Source organism: Ranitomeya imitator, chromosome 1, assembly GCF_032444005.1.
Source record: "Ranitomeya imitator isolate aRanImi1 chromosome 1, aRanImi1.pri, whole genome shotgun sequence".
Lineage (NCBI taxonomy): Eukaryota > Metazoa > Chordata > Amphibia > Anura > Dendrobatidae > Ranitomeya > Ranitomeya imitator.
In genome coordinates, this window is record NC_091282.1 from 924,863,296 (window position 1) to 924,887,346 (window position 24,051).

The following is a 24,051-nucleotide window of genomic DNA, read 5'->3' on the forward strand; positions in this document are numbered from 1 at the left end:
AGAAACATTTAACACCATTTCTGAACCTGATACAAGCTTGTGGAGATCTTGGATTATCCCAGCAATATCTGCTGTCACCGTCCGATACTTCGCAAGAAGGTAAAGAAATATGCCACACTGCAAAATAAAAAAAAAACCTTATACATATGTAGTAAAATTGCCTTTGTCTACAAATAATCTGCTGTGTGTGAACACCTCATATAGACTGTCGTATCACATTTTTCCATACGTTGCCTTCACATCGCAAACTGTACGGACATGTGTATGCAAACAAGCACTGCCCCCTGCAGCTGCAGTTCCTAAGATTACCATCTAAGTATAGAATTATATTAGTGATCATATAAGAAAGTTAGTTGACAACAAGTGGGCTATTGTATTAGCATTATTGACGTAAACATATAAAAATATTTGTCATCGCTTTTCCTATCATTTCCTTTGTGGCGACATCATTTTACATTTTCTGCGCTCTGTGTAGCAGCAAAATGTCATTATACAAGAGGGCAGCTTGGCATTGATGTGCTTGAAGCTGTGGATCGGGTCGGATTGGGGCGTCTATTTACACATCTGGGACCAGTTCTGCTCCATACACAGCCTTTCCCTTCGTCTGTCTCCAAAGGCCAAGAGAGAACTTGGGAGCTGTGTCTTTTTTCCCTTGTATTGCAGATAGGGATGGGAAGGAGGAGCTAGATGCCTCTCCAGCTCTCAGTTTCTGCCTCTCTCCCTGGCTTTGATGGTACTCTTATCTCCTCTCTGTATTTTCCTCCTTCTCCTAGGTGATTCATTTCTAGGCAACGTGCTGGCTGCCTGTCTGCTGCCGGAGCTGGGAACAGGGAGCATTCTGTATCCAGCTCTGCTTCCCACCATCCAGCTCTCTCTTTCTCATACCAAGGCATCATAAACTGCACGCTCAACCTGTTTGAGGATAAAGCTCTGACTTCATCTGGATACTAGCAGGATTCCGTCTCCTCCATCCTAGTACAGATCCGACGGGAAGCTGGCAATTCGCAGAGCTCCTTACTTTTGCAGCTGGATGCTGATGTATTCCCATGCACATTTGTCACACATTGCTCAATAGAAGAGGATGCATAAAGAGAAGGCTGCATCCAGCCAGCAATCCTGTATGTTCTTCCTCCCTGATAATCTAAAAGGTTTTCTGTGAGCTAGATCTGCACTAGGATCCTGAAGGATTATTGTCATTTTCTGCAGTTTGTCTGCTCCAGTATATGCGGCTAGATGGAGGATTTTCATTGCTGCATGTGAGATCATTTTGATGCACAGTTCTGGATGCTTAATGGGTATTTTAGTCTGAGGATCAACTATATTGCTTGGATTTGCTTTAAGGAAATTATTCACATTCGACTTGTCCCTAGACTATTGCTTGTTTGGTCCATCCTGGTTTCGAACCCCAATGCCTCCATATTTAACCCTCTAGAAACACTGGAATTAAACTCTTGTGAGATCTGTCCAACTGTACACGCGGCTTCTAGTTTCCCTATGAAGATCTGATTTGTGGTCGACAGTCATTGAGAAGATGGACATTTTGCATGCTGTCATCTGTCTGTCCGTCTTCTGGGCTTTATCCTGGGACAGAACAAGAGCAGACTCCAGGTCAGACTCAATCATCCACATTGGTAAGATTTCTTCCATCGTTTATATACCTCAGCTGTATTTCCTTGCAGTAACTTTGAATGAATATGTTCTGATGGAGGGAATACATATTTTAGTATATAAACACAGTTCTAGTGTTAGAAATGTTATTTTTGCAACTAGGCTACAAATCTTGCATCTTGTTACAATACTATATTCTAAATGTCTTTAAGAGGTATACATATGGGATCCGCTGATCACACAGGTGTTTCTGCATTACAGCTATGGTTTCCCATATATAAGGATTGTATATTCTGCCATAGTTCCTGAGATTATATATATATATATATATATATATATATATATGTTAAAGAATGGGCACGTTAATATTCTGTGGCATATTTTGCATTACTCAACTGTCAGACCACGTTTGAAGAGTTGTCCGTGTGACAGGTGTGATTGAGTGAGATGTACTGTGGGATCTGGTGCTGCTCACATCATCCCATGCTGCCTGGAGACCCACTGTTCTAAGCAACATTGAGGATGAGGGATGCTTACAAAAGGCTGCATTCATGTGCCTGGGCTGCAGTGATCAGCCTTTGTGGGACACAAACCCTTGAAGACAGAAAGAAGGAAAAAAAAATGTGTGTGGATTTCCTCTTAGAGGAACCGGTGAGTGGCCAAAAGCTTGTGGGCCCCACCTATTGGCAGCAAGGATGCAATGAAGGAAGCCTTTCTGGGAACAAATACGTCTAGTTGAACATATTAGCAATTTTGTTGCATAGATCATTCTCATTCACATCTGTTCATTCCTGGCGTGCATACAATAGTTTCTATTATGTGCCTAGAATTGATCGCATATATAGGACAGTAAATTCCGTGTGATGGCGTTAGGAGGCTGCTGTTATGTAAGTGGCATGTGTGATAGAAGAGGAGGATATACAGCAGCGTTGGAGATAAACTGCACTGATTTCTTTACACCACCAGCACAGACTGGCAATCTATAATCTGAACACGCAGGGCCCCTTAGAAAGGGAGTGGGCAGAAGGAGATCACTACAGCAAGAACATAAGCATTATTCTCCTCCACCCTGCCTTCAGCTTCAAATCAGATCATGTAACTCCTTTCTATGGAAACTTAGTGGAGGAAAATTAGACATCAGTTCCTAGCCAAAATCTTATCCAAGACAAAGAACTTCAAATACTCATAGGTAATATAAAAAAAAGGCATAAGGCTTTCAGATCTGGCTTGTCGGCAATTACCTTTTACTTTGCCAAAGGATGAATTAGTTATAAAGCCTTCATTAACGAAGAGTCTCTGATGTATTCAAGGGGAGTGAAAGACAGAGATAAATCTTCATGAGCCTAATATGGCAGTTAATATTGTCTTCTCCTTTGAATATTCCTGCCATATTTTTGCGGTTTATATGGCTTGTTTTATAGCTTTAAACTACATTCAGCTGCAGCAATGCATTTCCCATTGTAGGTCATTATAAACCTAATTATAAGTCAGGGTCTACTATCACCTGCAGAAAAAGTGCCCTCCAATATATTAATCTGCCTTATGTAATATAATAAATCATAATGATGTGAAAATGAATCAAACATAAGAAAGGCAAAATAAAGTCCATATCAGGTCATTGTAGTCAATCAATAACTTGTAATATGCCTTGGAAGACAACAACCTACACCAATGTCGAGTTCATGATTGGGAGAAGCGGCATAGTATATATTTAACGCATGTATCAATATTCTTCCATTTTCTTTCGCCTGGTTTTGTAATGTAAAAATAGATGAGCAATTATCAGGTCATTGTTTCTGGTATCTGCATCTTTACAACATGTGACCACACATGAATCCCTCAGTACCGAAACAATGAAGCTACTTCCCAGACAATTAATTTAACTTGAATCACAATTAGTGCATTTGACAAGGGGATTAGCTCTTTTTATAGAATACTTTATGTTACCATGAAACTGTTGAATTGATAATTGTTGCACGTAGCACATAATCATTTATAATTAGAATGCTGTCAATGTATCATCAGCAAAGTAGTAAAAAAAATCTAATTTGCTCAGAAATGAAAATCCTGCATTTTGAAAGTGCTAAAAAATATGCTGAGATATTATCAAAGCTTTATCAATCTCAGAACTGTAATAAGATCAATTAATTTGCAATTAAACCTTGGGTAAGGTATGCAGCACATGTATAATATTTGCCAGAAATTGATTTATTTGGTAATGGTGTACAGAAGAGCACATGTGCCCATGAAAAGCTCTCCCATTGACATTCCAATAGTGTATAGTGTTTCCCACATAGAGATAGTTAATATTAACTGTTATCAAGAACTTGAATCTATAGATACGGACATACGTTTTGAAAAGTCAATCAATAGATCACTGCCAGAAAGCTGACATGGTAACATCAATGGTGCATCAATAAAAAGCATCAAACATATCAAACCTGTCGAGTTCTTTAGATGCGGAAATGAAATATCAATCAATGGCTAAAGGTTTTCCACAATATCAGCTTTCATGTATTCCTCACATATGTAAAGTATGCAGAAGTATTTACCGTGAAGAATCATGTCAAGTCCATATTAAAATTCCCATTTGTCATGAGAAAGGTTATTTTGACATTATACCTATTCCTTACTGTTTTGTATGTGAGGAGTGGGTGTATGGGGGTGGGGAGGAGCCCGATACATTGATAGAGTAATTTCATCAAACTCACATTACTTGATTGCTTCGTAGTTTCCTAATGATCTGCGTGCTGTATGAAGAACAGAGAATCCGTGAGGAGAATGGAAATGGTTTCGTACTTTACGAGGCCATTTAAGAAAAAAAAACTGCTCTGATTTATGAAACACAAATGCAGTATAGACCAAGATATGTCATTCTACATACATTTTGTAAAAAAATATTAGTCCTCCTCCATTACTTGTTCATATGCAACTGGTGATTGGCCAAAGATTTAATTAAATTGGGATTTAGTGGCATTTGAAACCATCTTCATATGCTATGTTTACTTATATTACACATATATGGCTGATCTCTGTACTCTGAAATGTCCCATTGGAGAGACAGGCAATTTTTTATTCCGGGTCTAAGTAGAATTTGCCATTTACCGACTTTCCCAAGTGTATTATTAGAACCAGGCTATTGCTTCATAGGTTATATCGTACATATCATCCTTCATTGGAGTAATATTAAGTAGTAAGGTTTTATCTGGGAATACATATCACCTATTTCAACGACAGCAGTGTGACAGAAATAGCAGTCAGTAAGCTGCCAGGGCCCAAGACACATGCCAACTAGCCATCCATCCATCACCAGGCTTCTCACTTCAATTCATTATCAGGTTTTCTTTCTTTTAAATTTGAGGTCTATGGGTCAGGAACAAAGGACAACTGTAAGTGATAAGAAATCCCCCAACTGCTTTACGCATATTCCATACTGGTATATTAGATAATTTTAATATAAGCATATGCCTAATATTTAAAGGGCATAATATACCACCCCAATTCATTGGCAGATGTACCATTGGTGCAACTTGTGCAGCCAAACAGGGGCCCAAAAGCTAAGGGGTCACCTCTAAAACCAGTGGAATTGTGCATTATGATGAGCTATTGAACTGCAAAGGGCCAAGAGTTTGTTCTTTCACAAGAACCCTCTTCTATGCATGTCCACCAGTGCCCCACTTAAAATGAGTAATTCATGGAAAATGACCCTGATTTTGCTCAAAGATGCCTTGACCAGCCGACCATTATTTCTTCAGAGGCCGCTGCAGCTGAAGTGTAGTAATACATGCTGGCCATTAACTTATGTAGAATGGCGCTAGTCTCCAACACTATTCCGCTTGTACAAAACAGCTCTACATTTTGGCTTTTAAAATGCCCAGATGTTCTAATGGACCCCGTGGCAGTTTCTGCATTTCATGTTAACTGCATGAAGTCTTTAAATCTAAGAGAAAGAATTATGTTGTTTCTCCATATTCACTTGAAAGTTGCATGACTGTTGTGTAGCTTTTTGTGAAGAAAAGCACGACTTTCAAAAATTCTATCAAGCTGTGGCTAGAAAAAGGCAGCAAATGTGTAAAAGGCACATGTACAATAAACTTGAGGAAAATCAATACGTTGCTATGAACTGCAACTGTTCTGTATACAGCTCAAGCCTTTTACTTTCATTTCTACAGTACATTTTAGAGGTTTACATAATTCCCCCCAAAATGTGTTTAATCCATAACACGATAGATACACTTATAGATAGATAGACAGAATACCAAAAATGGATGTCACTCAATGCAAAATTATATATTTCTTGGCCCAAGTGAGCAAGTAACAACATTTCTACTCAGCAGAGCTTTTTCTGAGCCAAAGTGCTAGTTATGTATTAAGACAGGTCAATAGAGCAATTTCATGGCATCAACGGTATTTTCCTGGATTTATTTAACTGCTCAGGTTGTTGACTTGCAACCTCTGGACCGGTACTGTACGTAATCCCTTGACTAACTTGTGCTGCCTTATCTTTCCTTTTTCTAGATAGGGTAGTTTGATTGATATATAGATAAATAGATATGAGATAAATAGATGGATAGATATGGGATAGATAAATACAGTAGATAGTAGATAGATAGACAGATAGATAGATAGACAGATAGATAGATAGATAGATAGATAGATAGATAGATAGATAGATAGATAATATGACATACCAGTAAATAATTGATTCACATGCATGAATACAATTATAAGATAAATTTCACTTCCCATAGCCTAGCCCCTTCGAAAGGCAGCAGAACTGAGGGCACTATGCCAGTCATTCGTAAACTCAGAAGATTAACCTTCTTCAATGCTATAAAATTTTTCATCTTTAATTGACAATACAAGAGGGAAAGAAAAAACGAGGGTGCAGCGTTCTATGACCCTGCAGCGCTGCTTGCTGGAGAGGAGGCTGAAATATCTTTTAGAATAGACTTATACTTTGATAGATTTAAAATAAAAAGAGAACTATACACTGTATGAATAACTAAAAAACCTTAAGCCACTCATTTAACTTAAATAACTATGATAATTGACACATACAATGTGTTTGCATATCTTCATAGACTTTTGTAAGGCAAGCTAGCAGCTGTGGTAAGTTTTGAGATTTGCAGTTATTTTAGTTGTAAGAAGTTACAGATGGAGCTAATGTGTTCACATGACCCAGTCCAACGGTGTTGCCACATATCTGTGGCTGCCACATAGAAATCCAGCAAACAGCCTCCTACCTGCGAGCAATCGCAACTCTTATTTTGATTACCAGCTATAATGTCTCGTCAAACTAGCTAATGAAAATAGGAGCTGGGGATGCCTTCAGGTAAGAGGCAAGCAGCCACAGATATCTCTGATGGACACTGGTCCCATAAATTGATTCACACCATCTCCATTTGTATTGTATGAACTATTTGAAATAGAGCACGTTAATGTGTTGCTATGCCAGTGGAAACCATTACATCAACTAAACAACTCTTCAAAGTTAAAAAAAAATTGGGCTAAATAGAAAGAATTTCATTGATCTTTAGAGTGTATTAAGAAGTCAGATTTCTTCCTTCTAGTGGAAATCTAATTTGCATACTTTTCAGGAAAGCTATCTTTGCATATTACTTTGCTGACACTAGTTTGTCACACCCATTAGGAAAAATTGTACAACTCAGACGCTCATTAAAGGTCTATCACTCAGAGAACCAATAGCTCTGCACTGACTATAGGCAAAAACTCCAAAACAACTGTTTGCAGGTACAAGCCATTTACTTTTTAAAATATATTAACTTAAATAAATATTCTAAGTCTTATGGCATAGGTTGACAAAAGGAATCTGTCAGCAGTGTCATAGAATTATAGAATGTTAGTGTTGGAAGGGACCTCCTCGGTCATTGTGTCTAAATTCCTGCTCAAGGCAGGATTCACTGAACCATTTCAGGCATATGTCGGTCCAGCCTCTGTTTGATGACTTTCTTTCAAGGAGAACTCACCATTTCTCATGGCAGCCTGTTCCACTCATTGATCACCCTCACTGTCAAAAAGTTTTTATAATATCCAATCTGTATCTTCTCCCATTCAGTTTTATTCCATTCCTTTTTCTGCTTCAATGCACAAAGGAGAATAACTTTCTCCAGTTTTTCTATGTCTTTTTTAAAATATGGTGCCCAGAGTTGGACAAAGTATTCCAGATGAGCCCTGACCAACGAGAAGTAGAGGGTGATAATTACATTATGCTATGTAGATTTTATGCTTCTCTTAATACCTCCTAGAACTGTGTTTTCTTTTTTTGCTGCTGCATCACACTGTTGACTCATGTGTAGTCTGTGACCTATTAGTATACCCAAGTCTTTTTCACATGGGCTGTTGCTTAGTTCTATCCCTCCCATTCTGAGCACCACATCAAAGCCCTGTCATGTGCAGCGCAATCTCCAGACCAGAACCCCATTGAAAACCTCTGGAATGTAATCAAGAGGATGATGGGTAGTCACAAGCCATCAAACAAAGAAGAACTGCTTACATTTTTGCACCAGAAGCAATGTGAAAGACTGGTGGAAAGCTTACCAATACGCAATACGAGTCAAAACATACACTAAGTATTGCTGTTTCTAAATTATTATGAACTTGTTTTCGTTGCATTATTTAAGGTCTGAAAGCACTAAAGTTTTTTTTTTTACTTTGACCATTTCTCCTTTTCAGAAAAGAAATAAAAAATGTATTATTTGGAACTTTGGAGACATGTTTTAGATGTTTATAGAATAAATAAACAATTTACATTTTACTCAAAAATATACCTATAAAGAGAAAAATCAGACAAACTGAACATTTTGCAGTGGTCTCTTAATTTTTGCCAGAGCTGTATTCATTATATACAGTATATATATATATATATATATATATATATATATACATATATATATATAATATAATTTTTTTCTCCCCACAATACTATGTGATTGAATAATAAATGAATACAGGCATATTATCCATTGTGTCATGCTACAGCGGAGGTGCCGGTGCTTGTGTGATGAGTGTTAATTTTGTTTTCCACACAATATTCTATGTAGTATGTAATAGAGGGAGCCGGTCACTGATGGATCAGTGACCTGTCAAAAGACCAAAAACATGCATATGTAAGCAGAGCGCCACATGAAGACCCCAACAGGCCGCCTCCAAGCATGATAATCTCATTAACTGAAAACTGCAAATAAAGATTAAACAACAACCACAAGACAGATTTCATTATTTAAGGGAACAATAAAAACATCTCTCCCCGAGGATCTGTTTATACCAAGGAAGGTGACAGTCACAAAGGGGCATTCTCTGTGTCTGGAGGAGAGATCAGGTTTTTCCATTAACATAGAAGATGATTCCTTATTGTTAGGGGAGTGAGAATTTGGAATTGCTTGCCTGAGGAGGTGGTGATGGCGTACTCAGTCGAGGGGTTCAAGAGACGCCTGGATGTCTTCCTGGAGCGTAAAAATATTGTATCTTACAGTTATTAGGTTCTTTAGAAGGAGGTAGATCTGGGGATTTATTCTGATGGAATATAGGCTGAACTGGATGGACAAAGGTCTTTTTTTGGCCATGCTAACTACTGTATGTTACTATGTTACTATTAACCAAGGTATCATTTTAATCAGTTTAACAGCGCCAACCTGCCAGTGTCTTTAGTTTACTGAACCCAACCCTGCTGACAGGTTCACTTTAAACATGCCTTCTTGTATTTCTATCATCATGTCTTCTGAGATACCTTATTTAATGGTGCTTGAGGAAGTGCACACACATGACCTGGATAATTACTTTTTATCTTTACAGCTAGAAAATGCATAATATAGATCAATTACACATGTTAAATGTGAAAGCAAAATGTTCAGTGGGTATAATATTCATTCAGTGATATACATTACAAACTATTCATAGTTATGCATGTGCAGGCTGCTAATGTTTATGTGCAAGAATGGAACTCTGTATATCGCAGTTATAGCATCAGGGATAACAAAAAAAAACCTTAAATTGGAATTAGCATGTTGTAGAAGACAAATTTGGAAAAGAAATGGCAGAAAATGCTGACTGTTTTTCATCCTACAGTTAATATTGATCTGCAATATGGTTCTATATTGTGTAGTGAAAGAGTAGTTTAGCTGCTTCTGAGAGTAGGTTCACATGAATGTCTGAAAAATCATTCATTCGCATCCAGAAAAGTGGGACGATTTTTCTCTCTCTTGCAGTCCACGTGCAGTCCGTATACAATCTGTTTTTACAGCAACAGCAGTTACGAATCAGTTACAAGACCATTTACAGTTTCCTGTTACAAAAATGCAATATATCTGTAAAACCTAGATGCTGTACTGCGTCTCCATATGGCAACTGATTTTTTCACGCCTCTATAGACTTGAATGGGTGAGTTTCAACCAATTTACAGAAGAAGCTAGAGCATGCTTCAGATTCAGTCAGCAAAACAAATCTTTCATCTGGACTAACATTGATCCGAGTGTGATCCATATTTTTAACGGATAGCGCTGAGACCGATAATACGGTCATGTGCATGAGCCCAAAAAGGGATTTAGTCTGGCTGCATGAACTTACTATACATTTATATCACAAGTATTAGCTTTTCAGTATAAATATTGGTCAGCTCATTGTTCTTGATCTCCAAGTCTCTGTCCACAGAGGTGATGACACTATGGACAAGTTAGTTATTGCAGTGGCATAGCTCAGCACATTATGACACTGGTACTATTTAAATCTTACTCTCAATTTTCTATTTGCTTTATACAGTATATGCCGTAAAGAAAATCTGTCAGGTAATTCAACTCCAGAAACCAATTAAATGACTCTCTAGGTTATGATATCAGAAGTATTTCAATACCTCCATTGAACAAAAGTCCTGCTGTATTGCTGAGAAATCCACTATAGAGGAGATATGTAAGCAAGGCTTGAGGTTCTATGGGTGGAACACAACACTAACATTCTTAGCCTAATTTGCTCTTGGCTAAAAATGGAACTTATGGTCTCATACTCTACATATTTATATAAAAAATACTAATTTTCTATTGGTCTAATAATAGCATTTATTTATCTAACAGTTTTGCAACTGGTGCAATCCATGCCGAGATAAGCAACCATCACAATGTACCAGTGACAATAATTTTTATTAGTCCGCTGTTGCAGTGTGTCAGCAAGAAATATAAAAAATACTCATTTTCTATTGGTTTAATAAATAGCATATCTTTATCTATCAGTTGTGCGACTGGCGCAATTTGGGTAGAGATAAGCAAACGTCACAATTTACCAGTGGCAATAATTTTCATTAGTCTGCTGTTGCAGTGTGTCAGCAAGGCGATATAAATATATATAAAATACTAATTTTTGATTGGTTTAATAAACATCGTATCTTTATCTAGCAGTTGTGTGACTGGTGCAAAGCCTGCTAAGATATGCAAGCATGACTATTTAACTGTAATTTTCATGAGTCTGCTGTTGCTGTGTGAAATAAAGCTGATATCTGAAAAAAATAGCCACACATTGCTAGATACAGTGAATTTGTACATAAAACCTCTGTGAGGGTACTTGTGAAAAACAAAGCCAGGTCTTTTTTTTTTCATAAGCATTGCGCATTCCATTATATTTCATAAGTATAGTGCATTTAATATGAGAAAGGGTGATGTTAAGGGATGTGGATGGGGTGGTGCTCACCAAAGCAATATGACAGATCAGAAGGTGATTGTATCTCGTTCTAGCTTCTTGTCAAAATTTGGTCAGCACTCTACACCACTGATGAATCCAGACAAGTGTGAGGATGTTGTTGGTTGGATGGCAGACAAAAGCTCCAGTGTGTTGACAACCAGCACCACAAAGTCTTCCACACGATCCAGTATCAGTAGTTAAGAGGCTGGGCCTCTGAATCCTCAACCTGGTCTTACTTCCTCCCACCATCAAAAGTCGCAGGAGACATATGACAAAAACACTTTCCACTCTGTGGAACTGTTTACATTACATTGCAATCTTTCAGGTCTCTCAATGTTTACCATTAAAGAGGGTCATGAAGAGATGGAGTGCAGTGGTGCCCAAACATTTGAGCACTCATGTCAGGAGAAAGCCACATTGGGGAAGGTCCTTTCATGTCTGAAGAGGTGGAGGATAATCATATCAGCCTAAAATCGCAACTCAGAAGGAGGATCAGATTCATGAATTGGAACATGACGTTGTTAGGTGTCGAGTTCCCGCCTCTGCACAGGAGGAATCTCAAACCATCTCTGCTGCAGTCTCCTATTCTTCTCCAGCCACAGTGGAGCCTGCTCAGTGGAGACGTCGATCCCAGCATCTGGTTCAGGCTGATACTGTGCGACTGGTTACTGCTGCCCTTCCAGGCTCTGCCTTTGTAGCCAGCCCTGATCAGCAGCGAGCAGGTCTTTCTGGGACTAAGTCCTGCTTTTCACATACTGAGCATGCCCACGGGACGACCTCCCATTGGAGGTCAGGGGTCACATGCTCAGGTCCTTTTGCGGCTCCTATTGGACCATCTGGAAGGTCCAGTATCACTGCTGCTATAAAACGTTCGCATGGCCTCTCGGCCATGCGCTAGTGTATACTTGAAAACGTGTGTGTGTTGATGTCTGAAAGTCGCTCATTAATCATCCCCTCCCTAGTGTTTGACTGCTCGCATATGGTGGATGTTTGCTATCTAGCACCCGACAGAGCTATCAGCACTTAACACACGATACAGCATCTTATTGCTGTGACCGCAAGTGCGGCGCCGTGTGCTGTTAGGGCACACGGGATGCGTGTGTTCTCATCTTAGTTGTCTGCTGCCAAATTGGATGTGAGGTATTACGGCCGGAGAAATCAGGACACAAATGCAAGCAATTGTCTCTCAAAGACTTCTGGTTCTTTATTCGTGGGACCGCTCTTTTTATGGAAAAATTGGGCAGTTTCAGCACATTACATCATGGGTTTTTCCAACTTAACACTTATCAGAAAACTCTTTTGATCTTACATGTTCTATGTTATTATCTTTATTACTATAGTACCATAATTCTAATGATTATTACTTTTAATCCATTTCTGTACCGTTATCGCCCTAAAGGCGCCTTTGGGTCAAGCTGACATCTGTCTATGCACGTATTCTACTTATCTTTGGTTTATTGGGGATCAATTCACCTTCGTGCAGATACATTTACTCTCGATAAGACTAGGGGATTTACACGGATCTTGGTACATCCTGGTACAGAGTAATCAATAGAATTTAGTCTTGTGACAGTGAATCAGAAAACCTTAAAACTACACAAGTCTAATGTTAAGCAAAGCGTCCATATTGGTTTGATTTAAGTATATCTTCATATGTCATACATTCTCCCCTTAACAGTCCCCCCTTTGGAGATATGCAAAATCAAAACTCTGATCTCGTCGAGCCTATCGATCTGCTCCTCTGTGCCTAATCTGGAGCCTATCTAACTAGCTAACCTTCACCGTATAAACGAGACGGTCCATCTCTAGTAGATGGACCCCCTCCTTACGGACTTTCCACAGGAGGAGCAGATCCTAGTCCCTCCCTCATCGGTGTGCTTCAGGCAGACGTATTCCGGGGGATGTGGATCCTCTCATGGTTTTCACAGCAGCTTCTTTCATCTAGGGGATCTTTGAAATCAGCATGTATGGTCATCACTTTGGTTTCCATGGTCCTCATCATCATTTTCTTAAAGCATGAAGCTATGCAGGTAGAGAATTAAGGCTTAATGTAGTTAAAACAGATAGAATAGTTATTGCAAACTTAATGGGTCAATAAGTGCCTTTATGGTATCCCCAGTGTATTTTATAAACCGTTGTTGATTATAGTATAGGTAGTTTATCCAGTGTATGTTCTTATCTATGGGAATGGTGGGTTTAAGCCCAACTGCTGTCTTGTTCCTGGCTTTGAATCTATCAGGTACCCCCTGTGTGCCCCCACTGGTATCTATGCTTCTTAGCCAAAATTTACCTTTTGTGCATTGTGTGTTTAGCCAGATGTCAAACTGTGCCATGGGGCCTGGGCATTCTACTATGAGGCAATAGTCAAATTGATATGTTACTCTTGGGGTGGAGATATTATACCAAAATGTCACTATACCCTCCTCATGAGTGACTACCCCTTGGTGACTCGCTACCCCTTGGATTAGGTGAAGGATAAGTGTCAGATGAATGAAGAGTGGCAGCCGCCACTGGATTCTGGATCTGGCATCTCCTTGCAGTGGGAAGCGTGGACCCATGGACTGCTGTAGTAGTAGACAGGACTTGGAACGGACTGTCATCTCTAGGTTTGAACCTCTTGGTGGTAAGGAGTCAGTCATCGGGCAGGATCTGGTGGGCACCTTCTAGGTCCCCAGGATCTGGGATGGATGGAACTTGAGAACAAATTTAGTCACATGCCTTATTTAACAATAAGCTTAGTCTGCATATAGACAACTGTAGTTAGAAAAGGTATAATATTAAACTGGGAATATTAGTAGGGTCCTATAGTGCTGAGTTTGTAGGACCTGCTAGTGTGTGTGTGCACATGCGTATGTGAGACCTAAGGGAAACACTAAAATTCCTTATGCTATAGCTCCACTGTTTCCTGTCTAGCATTAAGTATGTAGGGTCATTTGTTAGAGGCCTTCAATTTCCCTTGTTCATCCTTAGGCGTGTTTCATCGGTGTGGCTCCATCTCGGTTCCTTTTCTTCTTCACTTCTTTGGATGCTTGCTTCTGGGATGTTAAGACATCTTTTTCCAGGGATAGCCATTTTTCCTCCGTTTCTGGATCCATATTAGAGTACAGATGAGATGTTTCTGTGTCAAGTAGTATCATTGCTGCTTCTTTTGCTGTTGCTTCAGTTAGTCTGCTGCCCACTGCTTCCCTTGAGGTGTCTCCAGTGTGTGTGCGTCTTCACCTTTTACCACCGCAACTCTTCCAGGCATCAACGAGGACTCCATTCGTTCTTGTATGGCTTTGGCTGTCTCTGACCGGTGTTCCATTAGCCATGATGAAGTCTCTTTCCCTCCAGATTGGTCGTGGCTGTGTGTTGAATGGACCTGTTGCCTGCTTCTATCAAGGCCCGCGGTCCTGCCTTTGGGTGGAAGCAGCGATTTTGCTGGCAGCAGGTATCTTCTGTAACTACTGCTATACCAGTGTGCAAATGGCCTTCTTGGTCTGCATACCTTGGTCAAACCACAAAGAGCGTCAGTCTTCCAGAGGTCTTCTTGTCTCATGACAGCGAGACAATCGCGTTGAGCCATTTCAGAGTCGACTACCTCTTCCACTGATGTGTCAGAGATGTGATCTTCACCCTCTCCCCCCTTGGCAGAGGTAAGAGAGTAGCTGGGTTATGGACAGCACATCTGGAGATGGTGACATTGACAGGAGCAGAATAGGGCATTGCAGACATAGGACAGCAGGTGCTATGGCGGACCCATAATGATGTCAGAAGCCTTGTCCAGTACAGATGGTTTGCAACGCGATTCTCATGCAGGTTGGGACTCCACGGGCCACTGGGTTAAGAGTAGTACCCAGGAGGGTGTTGTCTCCTTCCGTGAAGCTGTGTCAGGACTCCAGTTGCATGGCTTGCTTCTCCATGACAAAACAGGCAGAACAGTTTGTTATAGTCTGGCAGTCCTAGAGCAAGAGAGGATGTGAGTGCAGATTAGCATGTCAAACCCATCGATGGCTTCCTTGGTTGAACTGAAGAGTGTCCTTGAGGCATCAAGGCTCCAGGGATGGCAGGAAACTAGTCCAATGAAGGACTGTAGCTGTGTTGGCTTGGCTGCCAGAGGTATGTGCTGGACAGCTCCTTTCCTGTCTTCAGTGGGATGTGTCATCTTCCAGGGCTCCAGGTATATTTCCAGTTGTATAATGGCAGCAGATTACGAAATGGAAGGTGGGCATTGCAGTTTCCATGGCAGCAGGGCTCCTGACTCCAGTTCTATCTTCGTAGACTGGACTTTGAGCCTGCCAATTTCTTCCGGGCCTCGTGTCCGCAGTGAGTCTGGGATCAATGCCATCAGTTCAATGTCCACATGATCTACAGGTGTGTCCTGTAAAGAGAAGAGACCGTACACTTCTGCAGACTGCTCCTGTGAAAGTGACAGTTCGTCCTTATGAAACAGAATGCTGGCTTGGAGTTTTTTGGTAGTAGATCTGATCCTAGTAAAATTGACAGGGTAGGTGGATGAGACAACCAATTGAGACAGCATACTCTGCAGGCTGTAGGACTTTGTGTAGGGGTCTGATCCTTGGAGTGTACCGTGTGTTACCATCCACCCCCACAAAAGACACTACGGCATCCGTGAGAAAGTCTGGGTCTGGTAAGTCAATGTTCCTGATTACGCTTCTCTCGGGTATTTTTGTGGACTGTAAGGGTATACGTACTTTCATATATTGCGGATTCAGTATGCCAATACCCTATCAGGGTCTGGAGGTCGGTAGTGGTGGGTATCACAGTTCCTTCTAATTGATTAACTTGCATTTCAAATCTGAGATCCTGAAACTTTTGATTACATCGATGGAAGAAACTATCCACAGGTTCTCCTTTCCCCTGCATGACATCCTGGAGAGTGGGGGTCTGGGCTGGCAGGCGGTTCTTAGCCCAGACGTAAAGCTTACGGAGGAAATATTATCCGGATATAGGTGACTCAAGCCATTCTACATGGAAGTTGTCAGGCTCAAGGGCTAGTCGCATCCTTGGCCAAAGGGAACATCCTGCTGCAATTTGAGTGAGCCTTTCTAAATATGTCCATGAGGCAGAGTGTGCCTTTTGTATTTGATGCATCCTTTTATAAAATGGCATGGGATGCTGTACTGGGTCTGGCAAGCTGCTCACTAGGGTGTCTGTATCCTGGTATTTCCAGGGGTCCTTGTGTGGAGTAGGTTGTGTGCGAGAGTGTAAGCTTTGAGGTTTAGAAGATGATGATGATGATGTACTCCCACCATATAGTGGTGGATGCTGTGGATTATCAGTCTGAGCTGTTGATTCCTGTCTTCCCTCTTCTGCTTGATTATGTACTTCCATGTCATGTTCATCTTCTCCTTCCTTATTCTTTTTATAGACTGCATTAATTAATGGAGCTATAGTGGATGCTGGACAGGATGTAGCATAAGGTATTCCGTCTACATATATAGTTGGATAGAAAGTAGGGCTATTTGGGTTGGTCATCTGACAAGTCAGAACAAGTCTCACGATATTCTGCATTCTGCGTTTGACAGCTGGTACATGTCCAGTCATCGGGAATGTATATGGGTGGTATCAATGACTGTAATGCAGATGTTGCAACTGACACATTTTCTGTAGGCGCCTGTTTGGCAGAAAATTCAGTATCCTTGTCATATTCCTCTCTCCATGCCTGTCTTCTGACTTTCTTTACCATCTTATAAAATTCTTCAGGGTCCTGTAGGATTTCATAATATCTAAGCCTAGGATCCTGCTCTCTACTCATTAACACATTCTTCCATACCTTCTTATCTAATCCTCCCCCCTTTGGGGTCGGAGGATTCTTCTTAACATGCGTTTTCTTTCCTTGCTCCCCTATGGGTCGTGTCTGTCTTATGTGTGTTGACTGACTACTCCCACCCATTCTATCATCTGAATTTTTAGTGCGTCTGAGGGACATGTGTGTCTATCTCTTGAGACAAGTTCCCACGGGGTTTTGAACAGTTGGCTATGTGACTGTGAAAGCTGTATGTACTCCTTATGTCAAAGGAAAGGATGAAAGTGATAGTGCGATGTCTAGTATTTCGAACACAGTGATATAGGAAGTTAGCTAACAATTACCACCAGGGTATTTAACAATTCTTCTATACCCAGAAAATGCGTAGTCTAAAAATGCCAGACAAATTGCTAGAATATCTGCTTCCACAACACTTTCACTTCAACAACAACCATTTCAAAATCCGTCTCACAGAAAAATGCAGTGACGTTAGTCAAACATTAACTAAAGAGTAACAATGGACTTTGGGTCTCACACTACCAGAGATATCTGTACAAGTAAAAGCAATTACCATTCAAGGAATTCTCTTCCCTCATAAACACATTTAACAACTAACTTTACAATTCTAAAGTATGCAAAACAAAACTGGTTAACTAATTCTCTAATCTCACAACATATATGCACAGACTGAATTCAAAACTTTAACCATATGTTAGTACGCCTCCTGCCGGCAAACCATATACCATACAAACAGACAAAAGACAGTTTAAACTAACACTGATGTCAGATACTGTGAATCCCTGACAACAAAACACTTAACAATTTATCAATCTATATGCCAGCCTGATCTGTAGAGATAAAAAGTCTATACCTGGGCAGAACACACTTTAGGTAGACAGGGAGAGAGCAATCACTCAGTCACATCAATACGGTAATTGTAATTACCCTTCCACCCTTATAGAATAAAACCTATGAACTTACGCTGCAGCCAAAACATCATCACCATAGCCAGGTGATCTCCGGTGGGCATCCGCAAGAAGTCACCAACCACTTAGAAGTTGTAAAATCACTCAGAGTAATCAAGCCGCTACTCCCACTTGTCCCCTGGGAGAGACACAGTTCAGACTTCTGCGACCATCGGTCAAGCTGAGAGTAGGACCGGAACCAGAGTGACAATGAAATTGCTCAGTACTTCTCCCTATCTTTTTCAGGCTGGCTTAGGTAGTACCACATATGCAAACCAACAAAACAGCAAAGCAGAGAGGGAAAAGCAAAAACAGATAAGGCAGACAATTAAGGAAATCGTGACCAGGGTGGGTTTTTGGTGCTAGGACTTGTCAATCTACAAGTAATCTACCTAATAGGAATATACTCACCCTTGGACGCGCCCTGCTTCTTTCCGGCAGCCTTCCTTCCTAAGAATCAGCGCTTGCAGGACCTTGCGTGACGTCGCGGTGACGTCGCGGCTTGTGATTGGTCGCGCGAGCGGTCACATGGGCGGCCGCGCGACCAATCACAAGCCGCGACGTCACCGCGACGTCACCGCAAGGTCCTGCAAGCGCTGATTCGAAGGAAGGAAGGTTCCCGGTTAGTACCAGGGCGCGTCAGAGGGTAAGTATAGCGATATTTTTTATTTTAATTCTTTATTTTACTTTAAATATGGATTCCGATACCGATTTCCGATATTGCAAACATATCGGAACTCGGGATCGGAATTCCGATACCACATTCAGAAGATCGCCGACTTCATGGCCGACCCCACACAGGGGTCGGGTCGGGTTTCATGAAACCCGACTTTGCCAAACGTCGGCAACTTCTGAAAGTGGCTGACCCATTTTGCTCAACCCTACTCACAAATGTTAAAGGAAAAAATAAAGCCAAAAGGCTCTGTGTGAACTTATTCCAAAGGGGAGGTATAATTTTGTAACTATTTTTTATATTTTTATTTTGCATTATATACATGTTATTTGAAGAAAAAAATGTTTCTTAACATTTTTCCCTTTAAAAAAAATGTAGGTTTGGTTTGGTACATCTTCTTATAAATCCTTAAAACCGATACCATAGTCTGACATTATTTCCAGATACCATATGTGAGTTAGAAAGGCATTCAGGCATCTTCTCAATGCTTTTCCCATTTAGTTTTAGCTCTTTCTCATCCAGTTCAGCTTTTTTTTCCCATACCCCCTGACATGTTCGTTGGGTCCAGCAGAAAAATATTTGGTTTTCCCATTGACTTGCATTGGATTTGTCATTTGGTGCGAATACATGGACATTAGAAATTATTTGTGCCAATTTTCCCAAATTCAAATATTTTACTATTCACTCATCACTAGTAATAAATAAAATAATGCAACTATTGCAACAAACTACCTTGCAATGCCTGTGGTCTAGAACTTGGATGAGAACTCAAAGATCGGGGAAGGAACATATTATCAAAGGCTAGTGTAAAGGATGGAAAGAAAATTCAATAGATGAGAAATAACCAAGAGTAGTATTGAAAGTCAACATTAAGAACTATCTTATGTACCAGCCAGTATAAACAATAATCAATTATTTGCAAGGATTTTCACAGTAAATAGAGTATATGTATGTAAGAATGAACATACAATAACAAACACTATGACAGTTTGTGTTAATTTAACTCTTATTTTCAAAATAATTTAACAATAGAAAAGTAACACATTTTTAACACATTTTTCTTGATGTGTTTCAATGTACTATTCTTGAGCTCTAATATTGCTTATGTGTAGTCTAGCATTAGAGAAAAGTGCGGTCACTAGTTTCTAGGTCTCATATAATCTTGTACAAGCCAAAAAATGCCATGTTGGTTCAACAATGAAACAGTTTTATAAATAATGAATGCTTGTAGAGCGACTCTCATCATAATTGTGTAAAGTTAAAGCTTCTTTCACACTTCCGTCTGTACGTGGCCGCCGCTAAGCGTCGGCGCGACGTACTGACGGACGTTGTGAAAATTCGGCACAAAGTGGGCAGCAGATGCAGTTTTTCAATGCATCCTCTACCCATTCTAAAGTCCCGGGGGGAGGGGGCGGAGTTCTGGCCATACATGCACGGTAGGAAATGCAGGACCCGATGTATGAAAAAACGTTCCCTTGAACGTTTTGTCGTGATGACGGTCCACCAAAACACAACTCATCCAGTGCACGACAGACGCGACGTATGGCCATACGTCGCAATCCGTCAACAATACAAGTCTATGGGGGAAAAAAAGCATCCTGCGGGCACATTTGCAGGATGCATTTTTTTCCCAAAACGACGTATTGCGACGGAGGCCAAACGACACAAGTGTGAAAGTAGCCTAAGTGAGATGTGGACATCATCAGGTTTATTCCATACTTTATTATGCTGATGTATATTAATGGAGATTTGAGCCTATATTTGGTAATCTGTATATTTTAAAATAAGGAGTGCTTTTGCAACTAAATTGATGTTTTTTCAGCTTCTGTTAGGGGGAACTGATGGCATTCCAAACAATATGCTTCTACAGAATTAATGACATTGTTTCATTTTGATGACTCCCATGACATTTCATTCCATAATATGTTTCAGGTGCACATCATTAAGAGGTTTCTACAAGCAGTTTGGATTTTTCTTTCACACAAAGTCTTCAAAGAAGATAGCTTCCCTAGAGGCTTATTCAGCACTGTGGTAGTCATCATTGCATTGAAAATGAATCATTTTCATTATTATGTTAGTTTAACAAAGCCCATTGTCAAATATCAATTTGAGCTATTTACAAACTAATTTTGTCCCATATGTTGATTTTCTATACATTGAATTTATGAAAGATTTTAAGCAGTAAAAAGTAATGACAAATGTTATTTCATTTATTGTACCTTTGCTTTAAGTGACTTGAGTCTTACTGAACAGTATGTCGACAACTGTAAATTGAGTGGTACAAACTCATCCAAAGTGTTCATATAAAGGATATTAAGAATTTCAATACATCTTAATTTCATTTTGCTTCCCCTCTCTCACAAAATTCCCTCTTTTCTTTTCTACCTGATCTTTGAACTTAGTAAAATTCTGGAGGTTGAGATGCAGAGAGTGGGTAACTTTCAAGTACTGGCATGTACTTGTAATGTTACCTTATAATCTCACAATTATATTATTTCTTCTTCTCCTCTAAAATATTTATTATGCATGTTGTTACACCTCCTCATCTTGTCTTTTCCTTTGATATATAATAAATAAATGACACCTATTAACTTACTTTATACATAGACTAGCTGAAGAGCCCGGCGTTGCCTGGGCATAGTAAATATCTGTGGTTAGTTATAGCACCTCACTTCTCTTATTTTCCCATCACGCCTCTCATTTTCCCAATCACATCTTTCATTTCCCCCCTCACATCTCTCATTTTCTCCCTCACACCTCTCATTTTCTCCCTCACTCCTCTCATTCCCCCCTAACACTTGTCATTTCAACCTCACATCTGTCATTTTCTGATCACTCCACTATTTTTCCTCACTCCTCTCATTTTGCACTGACACCTTTTCATTTTCACCTCACACCTCTCATTTTCACCTCATCACCTCAGTATATACATGTTTGTCATCTCCCTTATATATAGTATACATCTGTATGTCATCTCCTGTATATAGTATATACCTGTATGTCATCTCCCCTGTATATAGTATATACCTGCTGTGTCATCTCCCCTATATATAGTATATACCTGAATGTCATCTCCTTCTATATATAGTATATACCTGTATGTCATCTCCTCCTGTATATAGTATATACCTGTGTGTCATCTCCCCTGTATATAGTATATATCTGAGTGTCATCTCCTCCTGCATATAGTATATACCTGCATGTCATCTTCTATATATAGCATATACCTGTATGTCATCTCCTCCTGTATATAGTATATACCTGTGTGTCATCTCCCCTGTATATAGTATATATCTGAGTGTCATCTCCTCCTGCATATAGTATATACCTGCATGTCATCTTCTATATATAGCATATACCTGATTGTCATCTCCTCCTGTATATAGTATATACCTGTATGTCATCTCCTCCTGTATATATATGTACCTATATTTCATCTCCTCTATATAGTATATACCTGTGTGTCATCTCTCCTGTATATAGTATATATCTGTGTGTCATCTCCCCTGTATATAGTATATACCTGTGTGTCATCTCCTCCTGTATTAGACCTCGTTCACACGTTATTTGCTCAGTATTTTTACATCAGTATTTGTAAGCTAAATTGGCAGCCTGATAAATCCCCAGCCAACAGGAAGCCCTCCCCCTGGCAGTATATATTAGCTCACACATACACATAATAGACAGGTCATGTGACTGACAGCTGCCATATTTCTATATGGTGCAATTGTTGTAGTTTGTCTGCTTATTAATCAGATTTAAATTTTTGAAGGATAATACCAGACTTGTGTGTGTTTTAGGGCGAGTTTCGTTTGTCAAGTTGTGTGTGTTGAGTTGCGTGTGGCGACATGCATGTAGCGACTTTTGTGAGATGAGTTTTGTGTAGCAACATGCGTGTAGCAACTTTTTGTGTGTCGAGTTACATGTGACAGGTTAGTGTAGCAAGTTGTGTGCAGCAAGTTTTGCGCATGGCGAGTTTTGCGCGTTGCGAGTATTATGTGTGGTGCCTTTTGAGTATGTGCAAGTTTTGTGTGAGGCAACTTTTGCATGTGTTGCAACTTTTGTGCATGTGGCAATTTTTCCGCGTGTGCAAGTTTTGCGTGTGGCGAGTTTTTCATGAGGAGAATTTTGCACTTTTGGCGAGTTTTGCAAGAGCCTAGTTTTTGCATGTGGCGAGTTCTGCGCATGGCGAGTTTTGAGTGGCGACTTTTGTGTTTTGACTTTTATGTGGCGAGGTTGGTGTATTTGTGGTGAAATGTGTGCTGAGGGTAATATGTGTTCAAGCACGTGGTAATGTGTGGCGCATTTTGTGTGTGTTCATATCCCCGTGTGTGGTGAGTATCCCATGTCGAGGCCCCACCTTAGCAACTGTACGGTATATACTCTTTGGCGCCATCGCTCTCATTCTTTAAGTCCCCCTTGTTCACATCTGGCAGCTGTCAATTTGCCTCCTACACTTTTCCTTTCATTTTTTCCCATTATGTAGATAGGGGAAAAATAGTTTGATGAATTAGAAAGTGCGGGGTTAAAATTTCACCTCACAACATAGCCTATGACGCTCTCGGGGTCCAGACGTGTGACTGTGCAAAATTTTGTTGCTGTAGCTGCGACGCCTCCAACACTTTTCCTTTCACTTTTTTCCCCATTATGTAGATAGGGGCAAAATTGTTTGGTGAATTGGAACGCGCGGGGTTAAAATTTCGCCTCACAATATAGCCTATGACGCTCTCGGGGTCCAGACGTGTGACTGTGCAAAATTTTGTTTCTGTAGCTGCGACGCCTCCAACACTTTTCCTTTCACTTTTTTCCCCATTATGTAGATAGGGGCAAAATTGTTTGGTGAATTGGAAAGCGCGGGGTTAATATTTCACCTCACAACGTAGCCTATGACGCTCTCAGGGTCCAGACGTGTGACTGTGCAAAATTTTGTTGCTGTAGCTGCGACGCTTCCAACACTTTTCCTTTCACTTTTTTCCCCATTATGTAGATAGGGGCAAAATTGTTTGGTGAATTGGAACGCGCGGGGTTAAAATTTCGCCTCACAACATAGCCTATGACGCTCTTGGGGTCCAGACGTGTGACTGTGCAAAATTTTGTGGCTGTAGCTGCGACGGTGCAGATGCCAATCCTGGACATACACACATACACACACACACATTCAGCTTTATATAGTAGATATTTTACATAGAGTTTAGTGAGCTTAACAGTGTTCTCCAAGTTTTTGTCTAATTTCTACCATACACATCATTATTCCTGTCTACGGGTCACTTTAGTGTGTATATATATGGGATAGTTGCTATATTATGAGTATTGATATGGTGTATACATTATACTGTTTTCCTGTTAACATATGTGCATTTTTTGTATCC

General features: G+C 40.2%; 1 protein-coding gene across 1 annotated transcript in view; it reads left to right on the forward strand.

Annotated features, from left to right (window-relative positions):
- The first annotated feature begins 566 nt into the window (after positions 1-566).
- The window catches only part of GRID2 (glutamate ionotropic receptor delta type subunit 2), a 2,297,645-nt gene continuing 2,274,160 nt past the window's right edge, over positions 567-24,051 (forward strand). The window contains exon 1 of the mRNA XM_069743575.1: positions 567-1,631. Within this exon, the coding sequence (XP_069599676.1) occupies positions 1,532-1,631 (100 nt within the window). The 5' untranslated portion in view covers positions 567-1,531. The remainder of the gene's footprint in view (positions 1,632-24,051) is intronic.